Source organism: Lytechinus variegatus, chromosome 2, assembly GCF_018143015.1.
Source record: "Lytechinus variegatus isolate NC3 chromosome 2, Lvar_3.0, whole genome shotgun sequence".
Taxonomy (NCBI): domain Eukaryota; kingdom Metazoa; phylum Echinodermata; class Echinoidea; order Temnopleuroida; family Toxopneustidae; genus Lytechinus; species Lytechinus variegatus.
In genome coordinates, this window is record NC_054741.1 from 22094761 (window position 1) to 22108551 (window position 13791).

At 36.6% G+C, this 13791-nt stretch overlaps 1 protein-coding gene across 1 annotated transcript in view; it reads right to left on the reverse strand.

The window, feature by feature from the left end:
* LOC121407575 (palmitoyltransferase ZDHHC3-like) overlaps positions 1–13791 on the reverse strand; it is a 101578-nt gene that overhangs the window by 13533 nt on the left and 74254 nt on the right. Inside the window, exon 6 of the mRNA XM_041598716.1 lies at positions 11613–11694. Within this exon, the coding sequence (XP_041454650.1) occupies positions 11613–11694 (82 nt within the window). The remainder of the gene's footprint in view (positions 1–11612; positions 11695–13791) is intronic.

Here is a 13791-nt window from a genome sequence, read left to right on the forward strand (position 1 = left end):
CACTCAAGTTTTTCATTTTCTGAGTTGATCATTTCCGTGAGGTGGATTTCAGCAGATGCTATAAATCATCCTGAGGTCATTACAAAGATGTGCTTTCAAAAAACATTAATAGTCACAGCTCCAGGTGGGATTAGCTCCCTCAAAAATTAATGAAGCTCAATATTGATCCTAGTTAACAATGGTAAATAAATTGAATTAATACAATTTTCAAATGAAGGGCAGTTTAATTTAAGAAAGGTTAAAAGGCCAAAACTGTAGGCAATAGCCTGCAATGTATCTAATACATAACACACACTTATAAAACACACCTGCAAGTGCTGGAATTAAATGGAAAAATATAAGGTTTTATGTACAATAATCCAATCACATCAATAATTCTATAACTTACAATCCATTATTCAGTTTTTCAACCATTTATTCATATTTTTTCTCTTTGGTTGTTTCATTCTTGCAATAAAACTTGCAGTGCACCAAAGCAAATATCTCTACTGCTGTGTAATGAATGAAAAAAAAAACAAGTAGGACATATATATATCAATAACAAATATGGAATAGTGAAAATGGTTGTAGACCAAAAAAATAATGGTTGCAGAGATACTTAATATCAATCCATCTATACAGAGAGAATGAAAATAGGTATGTGTGTGACTATTACAAAGACAATTCCGTGACAAAATATAATTCTATCCAATCAAATGTGATGATTATAGTAGTTTTTAACAGCATCTTGTAACTTACGATTGAAAACAAGCTTTATGAAACAGGGTACTGCTCACAAAGTTCTGCAAACTTGTAATACAGGTATGTGTTCAGAGAGTTTGACCAAAATACCAGTACAAACTTCCAAACCTTTTCTACCTCTGTGACACACATAACCATCTCTCTGTATATAAGCTGTGTTTCTGAAGAGAATGAGCAAAACATATTGCTGTAGAGATAGCGATCATCCAATTCGCCGAGGGTGCCGGATATCAAATTTCCTCAGTGGAGCAAGTGTCTCTAACATTTCACCGCAAGGGGGCTTTTATCATTTCAAAATGTAAATGCATGACAACTTAATGGAGCTGAAAGGTGAAGAATCTCAAATATATACTTACAAGATGGAATTTGCAGGAATTGAAGATGAAAATAAGGTTATGAGAAGTCTGAGGCTCAACTTTTAATGATAGTTCCCTTGCCTTGTTGGTTCACGAAAGTATATCTTGAGTTGGAAGTATAATGAAACATGCCAGGAAGTTCACTCAGCAATATTAACAGCAGTCCCACCTATTCGGTTTATTGTCATTTTATATGGGCAGCAAAAAGGAAACTCATATTCCGTAATACCATGTTTTAATCATCAAACCAAATTCTAACTGAAAAACCTGACACTCAAAGAAATAATTTTGCCTGAAAAACTAAACAATTTTGTATGTAATGCTAGAATTCCACTGACCCGGCACCAGTTGGTACCAGTTTGCACCAATGTAAAGCGGCTGTGGCGCCTAGTGTCACCAATAAGGTGCCTTTTTGCGTGCAGTGGCTCAAACTGCCCTCCAACTGGCAAGTGGTAGCGTGTAACGGCACAAAAAAATTCAAAACACACAACAGCGGCACAGATTGAATGTTCGAAATTTTTGTTGCACCAAATTCACTTTTAGGCACCATTACGCGCCACATACCAGTTGGGAGGCAGTTTGAACCACTACACACCACTAGGCATGTTATTGGTGACACGAGGTGCCACAGCCATTTTGCACTCATAGCATAAAAATTTCTGATCATTTGAAAATAACTATTACATTAACCACATAACACTAATTTGCAACAAAGAAGTGCGACATGTCAAGAGCGAATCACCCTTATCCCTCATGTCTTTTTTATTCCTTCTATTAAAGTGGTTATATTCTATCTTTAGTTTTTTTTTAGAGAGGGGGGGGGCTTAAAAGTTAAATTATCTAACAGATGAGAAAATGATGAAAAGTGGCATTCTCTTACACTAAAGTACCTTTATACATCTTAATTTGGTTATATCAATCAGTTTTAACACTCAATTACTCATGTTGTCTCTACACTGCCAGTGCAATAAGTACTTACAGCATTTATAGCACAGCATATTATACAGTACTTAACACACACCAACACTCTGATTGAACAACAAACAATCATGACAATGTCTGAAAACAATTTCCATCAGGGTTTAATTGTTTGAATAAATTTAGGCTTGGAAACCGAAATACTGATGCATGGCTCTAAGGCTTCTGCATCCTCCTCTTTATGTTACCGTAATTGACCAGACAAAATCAAATAAAAAGAGAGATATTCTCAAGCGATATTAAGATCGATGGTCTGAATGTCTAGAGACGGAGCTTTGGGAATCTGAATTCTAACCAAATCAATATTCTCCCGTTCTCAATGTCCGGAGGAGGTTGTAATCGGCGAACGTAATGTCTTTAACGCTCGAGAAATATCCCAGATAATTACACCCCATCGGCTATTTTGCCAAGTTTATCTTGCTAGACATGGAATTACCAAAAAAAAGAATATACATGTAGTGTGAAAACAATCTCTGTTTTTTCAGGTTTCATCATTAAGTATCGCCTATAACTACAATCATAGTTATGTTAGATTTTGAATGGTGTTATTGAATGTATTTCCCAAATGCTAAATATCTTTTGAAGTAGTTTGTCAAGTGTTAAAAGCTTGTCACCTCTTAATTGTCCCTATCAACATATAATACATGTATGGCCACTGTTACTCATTAATGCAAGCAAGTATAAACAAAATTGTGTTTTTAACATCTAGTGCAGTATTCATTTGGTATGTATGGTATGTATTATTCTACATCAAATACAACATATCTTGTTGTGGGTGTAAAGTTTTACCTATAAAACTTGTTTGCCCCTCTCCTCCTTCCAATTTCTTGATTTCATGAAGTCAGTATAGTGGAAGATAGACTGGTACTGGTTATATGGCGATGTGTGGTTTCAGCAGGTAAAGGTATTAATGAGAGCATGGGCAAGTAAAGGATTGGTCAGGGTTAAACTTTTCCTTTTGGAGCTCCTCAGATTTCTGTAAATTTGACTTGAAAGAGTTTATGGAAGTGCTCTTCACAAGGGAGGCCTTCCAAGAAGCTCACAAATTCCGGTCCATGGTAAAAACCTCTTTGCTCGTATATATCTACCTCTTATTCATAGAGACCAATATTGAAAAAAAAAATCCTTATAAGATATTAGAATGATCTATAAAAAGTACACAAATCATTTAGTGGCTTGGATTCTTCCAAAGTTTTACAACGCAAGCTTTGGGAAGAGAGAAAGAAAGCACACACATCATAAAATTTACCAAATGCTTTTCTTTTTTATAGAGATGAATATTGCAAAAAATATGACACAACATCAATATGAACCTCATATCTCCTACCATCAAAACAAAAAACATATTGTGTTCCCATGGAACCTAAACATCAGAGCCAGGGAAACTGGCAGTTATTACATATTTCCCTCCAAAAGATAAGAGATGCCCCCTCATAAAGTTTCAATATTCTGCAATTTGTTTACTCAGGAAGATATGAAATAATATTTGTGGCCGCTTTATTTTCCATGTTGTCAAAGCTTTCATTTTGACCTGCTACAGATATTTCCAATATCTGAGAGCATACTTGTACCTGCTGCAATATTGAACAAAGACACAGTTAGTATCTGTAGATCAAAACGATTCAATCGAATATTCAGAGTTGGCAACACAGTTCCCGTACATGATTTTGACCAAATTGTCCCATGTTGGGGGTAATGGAAGCTAACATGGGAGGGTCTTCTGCAAATCACTAGAAGCCAAACTTCTTGGAGATGTGATAAATGAAAGGTATAAAATTAACATGCATTCATACATAATGTCTACAATCTTAATATGCTTTTCAAACAAAAAGACAAAGCACTGTCCATTTTGTAGCATATAGCTTTTATCAAGAGACCATGCACACTTGACCAAAGCTAACTAGTGGGTACCTATTTACCATTTACTTAAATACAATATTCTTTGTGAAGAACGAATACCACATGATGGTTTACAAACAATCCCATTGTAAATTTCAAAGGGAATTTATTAATCTCATAAGAAATTAGCATTCAAAAGAAATTTGAAAATGTTAATAGACACAAGTTTCATGTTTTGAAACAATCATTCAGGATTTCAAATGCCATTGACATAAATTGCTAAAAGTGCATCAATATCCAATACCAAAAAAATTGCTAAAAAGACATCAATATCCAATACCATTAATATTAAACAAAACTTATTACAAGACCATATCCAAAAAAGGGGCACCTCTAGAAAGCTCAACTTTTTCACGTTTTAAGACAAAGATGTTTTATGCTTTCTAGGAAAGGAAAGGAAGTCAGCAATATCCTAACAAGCTTTGCAGTTTGCAGAGTACATAATACTTTTGCCTGTAATAATGCTTCACTTGCACGCAAGCACCTCATTTCTACCCATTAGCCGATTAAGACAAAAGTTTTTGCCGCCGAGCCTCTGTGAAAACATAAAACGTAATTGGTGAACGTTAGCCGAGTTGTGTTGATTGCAACACATGATTGATCAAGCGTATGGGACACAGTACTGATTATGGTGTGTTCATCGTCCACTGTTAGTCATGCCGCTGTATGCTCACAAGGAACACGGTATAACGTGCACTATTTAATTCTTTTATGCCAATGAAACAAAAGCCCTATTATTTTTTATCTATAAAATCAAATCCAATACTATTGAGAAGCATGCAGACATATTACAGCATTGCCTAAATTTTGGAAACATCCCCCATATTGTTATTCATATAGTTTACCGTAAAAGATCTGAAAACAAACTGAGTTTCCTTTCACATGGGAAAGGAAGCCAGCTCCACTTTTCCGCTAAACTGACTACAGTAAATTTGAATTTGAAATGAGAGAAAATTCAAACAACACCTATGGGCTCTGGCCACATCATTACAAAAATGTAAACTTAAGCTTACTAAGTAGACTTGAGGGCAAGAAATACTCTAAAAGTTTTTATAAATGTCTTCAAAATGATTCATTTATTATGCGATTCACTGATTAGGAGTAGAAGCTTTACTGAATCGAAGATGCATTGCTAATGCAAAGTTCTCCATTTCAACGATAAAGTAGCTCAGTTAAAAGTACATAACCTGATCTTTATAAATTACCAAGCAAAATGACAATTTAAAAAAAAAATATTCAGGTCAAATATTCCTTGACGTTCCTTGATCTCCCTAAAGGTCAATGATGTGGAATTCATCGCTGATAAAAACAACAAATAATGCATGCACAATAATACAGAGTAATGACTTGGTTTCTTGGCATGGATGGCGACTTAGCCCTGGTCATGGGTAATTCAATTTGCCTCAAGATGGATAACTCATGTCTGAGCTGAATATATCATGTGCTCAACCCAGAGCAACAAGGACATTTTAATAGACATGTGCAGAGAAAAGAGATCCTTCTGCATCTAAATCATATCACATCAGCAAATCTGAAGTGCATTTTGGAAAAACAATATTGAATATTCTGCAATGCCAATCCACTGCTTGGCTAGAACATAAAGAAACATAAACAAACTGTACTTTCACGAATCCAGAATATACAGGAATCGGTTGGAAATTTTTTTAAATATGATTTTCTTTGAGAGACCGCAGAAGAAAGCAATGGCAAAGGGAGATTAGATAGAAGTTAAATGGACAAACAAGATGAAGGAAAGGAAGAGAAGAGGGGTAAAATAAGAAGAAAAAGTAGAAAGAGGACAAACAGGATGTGGAGGAGAAGTATATGTATAGCTTTAGCAGGGGGAATGAGAAGATGAAATAATAGTAGGAAGAAGAAAGGGGAAGAGGGGGAAGGGAAAAGGAGGAGGGGAAGAAGAAGTAAAAGATGAATAAGAAGGAGAACAAGCAGGAAGAGGGAAAGGAAGAAGAATAACAATAAGAAGAAACAGAAGAAGAAGAAGACAAGATAAGTGGAAGAAGGAGAAAAAGAAGAAGAGAAGACAAGTGGAAGAAGAAGAAAAATAAGAAGAGAAGAAGTGGGAGAGGAAGAGGTAGAAAAAAAAGAAGAAGAATAAGAGAAAAAGTAAGTAAGGAGGAGGAGAAGAAGAATTAGAAGTGGAAGATGAAGAAGGAGGAGGAGGAGAAGAAGAAGAAGACAATGATAATGGAGGACAAGAAGAAAAATAATCAGAAGAAGTGGAAGAGAAAGAGGAAGGAAGAGAAGTAGAAGAAGTGGAGGAGGAGGATAAGAAGAAGTTGAAGAGGAAGAAGAGAAAGAAGGAGACAGAGGAGGAGGTAGAAGGAGAAGGGGAAGTAATGGGAGAAACGAAAAGAGAAGTTCACATCTACCTTAGATGTTAAACATCCATGAAAAAAGGGATATGATTTTAATGTAAGATAATGAACAAGGGCAGAAGAAAAATGCAAATGCAGTCTTACCTTCACCCCCCCCCCCCCCATTACCTACATCACTATAAACTTGAGTACTGCACTGTATCTATTTAGTCCTTTGTCAATGACACATTTTTGCCAGATCTGCATTCACATCATCAAAGTGTATTAACCCCTAATAACTATACTCTCACCACTTGACTATGAGAGGATCTCATACATTCATGAAGGGAGATTTAATAAAAGTTTGATGGTGAGGGGGGGGGTCTGTAAACTTCATTACATGGGAGGGATCAGTTTAGTTCATTACAAAGAGATCTGTTCAGTGACTAGACAGGATGGCAATTATTCAACTGACTGAATGGATAGGCCATGACTACTACCACTATGTACTCAGGCCAGGGTTATTATATTTGCATGTACAGAGAAGAAGAACCTTATTACCCCTCATCTCAAACCACCATATTGCAGGACATTGCTTGTAATTTGTTCAATGAAATCATTACAAAATACATTCAGACCATCTTGATTATTGATAATTATTCTAAAATTAATTTCATGTTTGACCCAATGAAGTATCGAGAACTTAATCAGAACTAATCATTAATATTCATGCATCTGAATGATACACTTCTCGGCAATGATTAAATAACAAGGTATTGAATCCAGGATTCTCGTGTTCTAGTACCCAAGCATTCCCAATCCCAGGTTAATTTTTCTCTCATTACATGCCGAAATCACTTATGGAAGCGATCGCACCAATTGCTACTTGCATATATTCCTGTGAAAGTCAATATCCTTTTTCCTCCATGATCGGGTGGTTAAGCTCCCCTGGCGGGTTAATATCACCCCGATCACATTATGTGTGCTGATTAGTTGTGGGATTATGGGGCAGCCCAATCCGCTAAAGTGCCCCCACATTACACATTCAAAATAGACATTTCTCTACATAGAGGAGAGTGGGAGTAAGAAGAGAGGAAGGAAGAGGGAGAAAGAGAGAGAGTAAGGGAAAATGAGCATGTGAGAGACAGAAAGAGAGAATTGGAATAGAGAGAGATGAGAAAGCAGGAGAAAGAAAAAATGTCATTTTTAATGCAGCCCACATTTCATCAGCTGAGATTCAGAAGGACATCGATCCACTGGTATGTCACATGAGCTAACATCCTTCTGTCTCTGAGATTAGAGTTTTCCGTGCTCGAGGAATCATCAAGGGTAGTTACTCCGGGAGGTTAAAATTACTCAAATTACACGACTGAAATTGCAGGATAATAGGATAGGGGAGATTTCATCTGTACTGCTCTCAGGAGAAATTTAATACCGGAAGAAAAAGATTTGGAAAATGGATGTTTATCCGTTTTAATCTGCTAAAGGGATTGCGTTGATTTCTCTCACGCTACTTGCTGGAGACATGTTCATGGCAGAGATATTGGTAGTACATACGTGAAAAGGTAATGGTTGAAAAATTTTCCTTTTACATAATCATAGAGAAATGAATCTATATACCGTTTACAGATCTCACTGAGAATGATGCCACTGTATCATGTCATACAAAAATAATTAAAATTTTGATAGAATTTGAAATAATCCAGAATCCTTTCACCATTCATGACGCATATCGATGATCCTAATCAAAATCGTTGAATTCTTACTTGTTTCAATTCCCACACCCTTGGACACCTTTCCTTTATTTAATGTTCACATCTCCTCCTACCTCTCATCCTTTTTCCACGATCACACCCTTTCAAACATATTACCATGGTCCTATGTTCACACTTTCTGACCCTTCGTCCTTATCCAATGCTCACATCCATCAGACCCCTTACTCTTATTCGATGCTCCACCCCTTCTAGCTCCTACCTTCCTCCATTTATCACTTCACATTAGTTCACAAACTCTCTCCCTCTCTCTCTATCTCTTATTTAATAATGCCCACACCCCTGATATTTCTTACAACTATCCATTGCTCACATCCCTCCCCGCCTACCACTCACCCTGGTTCAATGCTCACTGCCCTCAGAATACTTACCCTCATCAATTACTCACCACCCCCCCATCCCTTGCCTTTATTACATTCTCACCCCTACAATACCTCTTACCCCTTTGCTCACCCACACCAACCAATACCTCACTTTTATTTAATGCTCACACCCTTCAAACCACTTTCCCTTATCCCACATCCCTTCAATCACTCCCCTTTATTCAGTGCCACACACCTCACATCCCTCCGACCCTTCATACCAACATCCCTCCACCCCAAACCCTTATCCAATTCTCACACCTCTCATACTGTCCTTTATTCAATGGTCCAACCCTTCCAACCTCTTACCCATATCCAGTGTTCCTCTCCTTCAAAACATACGCCCTCCTCTGATGATCATACCCCTCATGTCTCTCGTCAATGCCCATTCCCCTCCTCCTCCAACTCTCATCCCCCTTCCACTCTCTACAATATTCCATCCAATGTCCATTAAACAAGACAGCATTCAGAGGTGGTAAGTCATCCATAAAACTGCAGCAAACAGACGACAGGCTTTGGTTTTAATTAAAATCTGCCAGACTTCCCTGACAATGGGAGCATGCACAATGCAAATGTTTTTTCTTCATGCTCTCAATATCCTCTCTCTGTCTTGGTACCATGCCCGATGAAGATGTCTTCTCTTTCACTATCAAAACAGAGTGAAAAATCATCCGCACTGCTCTAGGCAATTATTACAAACCCCAGACTATCTCTTCAGGGTTTTTTAAAGGGCAGTCCAACCTTTCTTAATCACTTGACTTATACAGAAGCAGAATACTTTAAGAGAAACTGACCAATGAAATGGAATAAATTTGGCGAGTAATAAGGAGTTACAGATGCAAGATCAATGGATACATGCAAATCTCAAATTGGCAATTTGTTCTGTAGCTATATGATGCACATTAATCGTGGGATTATTCTCATTTGTCATCTGCAAAAAAAGGATAGAGACATTTCTTTTTGTCCGGCGGTTTCTGCAGTGACTATTAACTGCATATTTAAACTAAAGATGACATATGATTGTTAGTCCTCCAAACAATCAACTAGTCCCTAAATCAGTATTTCATGGGAATGACATTTTCAACCACTTTGCATTTGAAATAAAGTGCTCTAGCACTTCATAACAAACACATAATAGTAAACTAGTAAATTAGTTAACTCCTTAATCACTAGTTCAATATATTCAAATTTGGTTACCGTTCTGTTTCCATCATACAGTTGTTGTTTTTTTAATCAATAGAAGCAATTTATTTCCCTTTCATGAAAGACAAAATGAGCTGAACTGCCTTTTGTTTGCATGGACACTAAATCATATTCTTGTCATAGATATATTGAAACCTAAGTACATCCGACTGTTAGTATTAGGCCCGTTTTGAAAGTCCATTTTTGATGCACGTGTACACGGCATGTTTTTCGGTCCTGTACACGTGTACACGTTGTAAACACTGTGAGAGCGAGTTATGTTTTCATGTCGACACGGACCTGCATCATCATGTCATAAAAAGGGGTTTGTATAGCCTAAGTCACGGTTTTAAAGCTTACCTGAGAAGTTTGAAGGATCAATCCACAAAAATTGGTGCAAATTAAAAGTTTACTCAGCTTAGCAGCGCATTAAATTAATAAAGAATGCATAAGAAAATCAGTGCAGGGCCCTAGCTAGCGCCGACGCTCGTTGGATGCGCATTTTGTATACTTTACCGTACATGCATGCACAGATCCCTGCAGAATTAAGTGTAACTGAAGTTATTGATTGATTTTCATTATTTTGTTGCCAATTTGAGGAGCGTTTGTAGGCTTGTAGCACATGTGTACGAGCGTATAACACGTAAGTTGTAGCAATGATCGTTGTCGCAATTGGTGATTCTCAAGTTGGCTCTGAGTGTGATTGAGCAACGCTTTCGACCTTTCGAGACTGGAGCAGACCCATTTCATGGTACAAAATCTTGAGTCTCCAGAATGAATGTGGATTAAATCGGCGATTTTTGAAGTGAACTCACTCTAGATTAATTGAAATATATTGACATATTAGTGATTAACATGTACAGTGTCTAAGAGCTAAGATTTAATGTGAGGCTGTGAGCTTGTTCACTGACTTTGTAGTCCCACGCAAGCTTTATGCAGATGCTACCATGTACACGGTGATGGAATTAAGTACACGTGCACTGACTTGACCATGCGTGTACACGTGTACCCGAAACGGGCCTAGTTAGTATCAATATATGTTGGTTCCACTTAAGGTATATGTCCTTGTTTCAGAAGCCTTCTCAAATCTTGTTGCTAGAGACTTGGCCAAAGCTACAATAAAAAAGTATATTTAGTTAACATTTAAATGAGCATGTATAACCTTTCTGTGTATTTTCTGAGTAAAACATACTACCGTGTGAGTCAAAAAAAATCTTGGTATGAATAAAAATATGTTATGAATGCATAATATTATGTCGCCTGAAAGAGTATCTTCTCCCAATTATTTGATACCATATTTATGTGGTATGTCTTCACACTTCGATAATCAGTGAGCATTCTTTGTAGTGATGTAAATTTTGATTTGTGCCAAAGTTAGACATGACTGCAATGAATGAATCCTGATGCCAATGACATCATAATCCTACAGGAGTTTGAATACTAAACATATTTGCAAATGTCTTTTTTCAATGAAATTTAATTGAGAATTGATACTGAAAAGTATTTATTAAACAACTATAATGCAAATTATTGAAATGGTGTTGTGAAATGGATTTTAATCCAGTCTGTGTAAGATTATAACATCTCAATTCATTCATTGCAGTCATGCCTTACTTTAGCGCAATCAAAATTTACATCACTGCAAAGAATACTTCCTGGGGCCCGTTTCATAAAGGACTTGCAACTGTGGCGACTTTGCCATAATGGTAGCTACCATGGTAACAGGGTTCAGCAGCCAATCAGAATCAAGGTTGCCATGGTAGTTGATATAATGGCAAAGTTACAACAGTTGCAAGTCCTTTATGAAATGGACCTATGATCATCCAACCATTAACGCATACCACATAAATATGGTATCAAGATATTTCAGAGAACAAACTCTTTCAGGCCATACATTATCATTATAAGTTCATGGCAAATTCTTTCCTTACATTTGGGATTTGTGAGGTGTCAAGATTTCTTTTACTCGCATGGTATTTTGAATTGCAGAAAACTTGTGATACTCACTTGTCCATGAAGTATTGACACAGCTCATAAAATGTGAGATGACCAAGACAAGAGCATGACCAGACATCAAGGCTATATACATCTATAAGAAAACAACATATAGATAAATAAGTGGATTAGATTTGGATGCTCAGTTGATTTGACAGCTTGTCTCTCTATGATACTTACATAGTCATCATTGTTCATGCATTACAAGCTGAAAGTTAAATACTTGTTGCATAGACAGATATTACTGAATTCACCATTTATATTCTATGCAATTATATTTTTACCAATATAGAAATACGGAGTGTTTCACAAGAAAAAATTATTTGCCTTTCCCTCATTTAGGGAAAACTGGCAGGTACTATTTTGAAATTCCTCTGAAATCACCGGTCTATAGAGTGGATTAAAGTGGATTAAATAGCAGTTACCTGCTCCAATCATGATGTTATATTTTCACTATAGTGTTTTCTTATGTCAGTGGATGAAAATATTAATATGTGTCAAAATGAAAAAGTTCATTGTCAATCCCTTGCTGTTTCCTCTCTTCATACGCAATCATTTTTGCACCTTCTCTTATTACTTCTATGCTCTGAATTTATTTTGATGTTATGTTCTATATTAATGCTACTGTTGCTGTTTTATATATGTATTTTTTATGTATGTTTAAAATTCGATATACAAAAATATTAAAACTGATATTTTTCCCCGGTTTTCTCTCATTTTCTTCCCTGCCCACTATTCCTTTGACGAAAATACACACTCTAGCTTTTCCTTTCCTACACACATATTCAATGCACCTGTTTAGCTCACCTTAAGGGCCGAGAAATAAGTCGCACACTTGGCTCATCTATGGAATACAATACAAAGCATTTTATATCCCTCTTTCACTGCTTCTCTGCTATATTCTTAAACTTTTAGTTAGCCATAGGATCAATACCCAGCTGCCATATAATATGGCTTTGATTAATGCATTAGTGTGCTTCCCTCCAGGCAATAAGAACAAACTACTTTGCCGCAGTGTTTGCCTCAATAACTTTGAAATAGATTCTCTAACACAAGGATCTTCTGCATGATACACTGGAATAAAATTGATTCTATTCACTTATCTTCTCTCATATTTAAGAAACTGTTTACTGATTTATTTTTTTTTCTTACTTTTCACCCCTTTCTCTCACTTTCTCTTCTCAACCCCTCCTCTTCGAGCTTCAATATGTCTATGTGTACATTTGTTTTTCTCACTCTTTCTCTCCAAGGTGTAGACAGGGGGGTGCACTGGGTGCAGCCTCCCGATGAGGTCGAGGAGTTATGACACTGGCAAGCAAAACAAAATTTGTAACCATTCTTCTGCTTTAAACAGCTGATTTTCCAAACTGAAGTTCCACCTCCCCAAAATGTGTACCCCCATGCCACTTTAGTTCCACCTCCCAATGATGTGCACCCCCCCCCCCCATTCTCAAATCAGCCTTCATCCTTGCTCCCTTTTATCCTCTCCATCTCTGTCTCTTTATCAAGAGAGAATTTCTGTTGTAAATATCATGACAAAAATTATTTATACCCAGATTCAATTGCACAGGTTTTACAAACAGTTGGAAATACCAGCTGGAATTCCCAAGACTGATGTCTAAATCCAGGTCTGTATGATTGATAGCTCTTTCTGTTCTTTTTTTTTCTTCAAAAGGTAGAGAAAAACTCTCAAATGAAAAACATGAAGATGTGATTTAAGCTATAGATGCAATGATTGATATCTCCATAGTGCTGTACCAGGACACCCCCTCCCCTTTCCTGGGGGCTATTTCTCTGCATTTTATGTAATTTATAAGCACGCTTAATCACCATTCACATATAATTTGTAAAACATAACCTCATTAACATCTACTGCTTTAACACATCAAACCACCATTTGCAAACATTCAAGAAGATAATGGCTTAAAATAACATTTAAATCTATGAAAGGGGAAGGCATTTTCCATTATTACCATTACTTATAGTATTGTCAAGAATATAACAATATGCTTTTGAAGGATTATTTTGGGACTTACAATTTTCAGACGCTGAAAGATTACAAAACATAATTTCCTTGTGAGGAGGCGACACAACGTTTGCTCTGGTCTCAATATCTCAGCGGGTATTAGAGTTTGGATTGTAATAGAGTCTTTGGTTCAGAATAAAGTTATGATAAGGATTAGGTTTTATT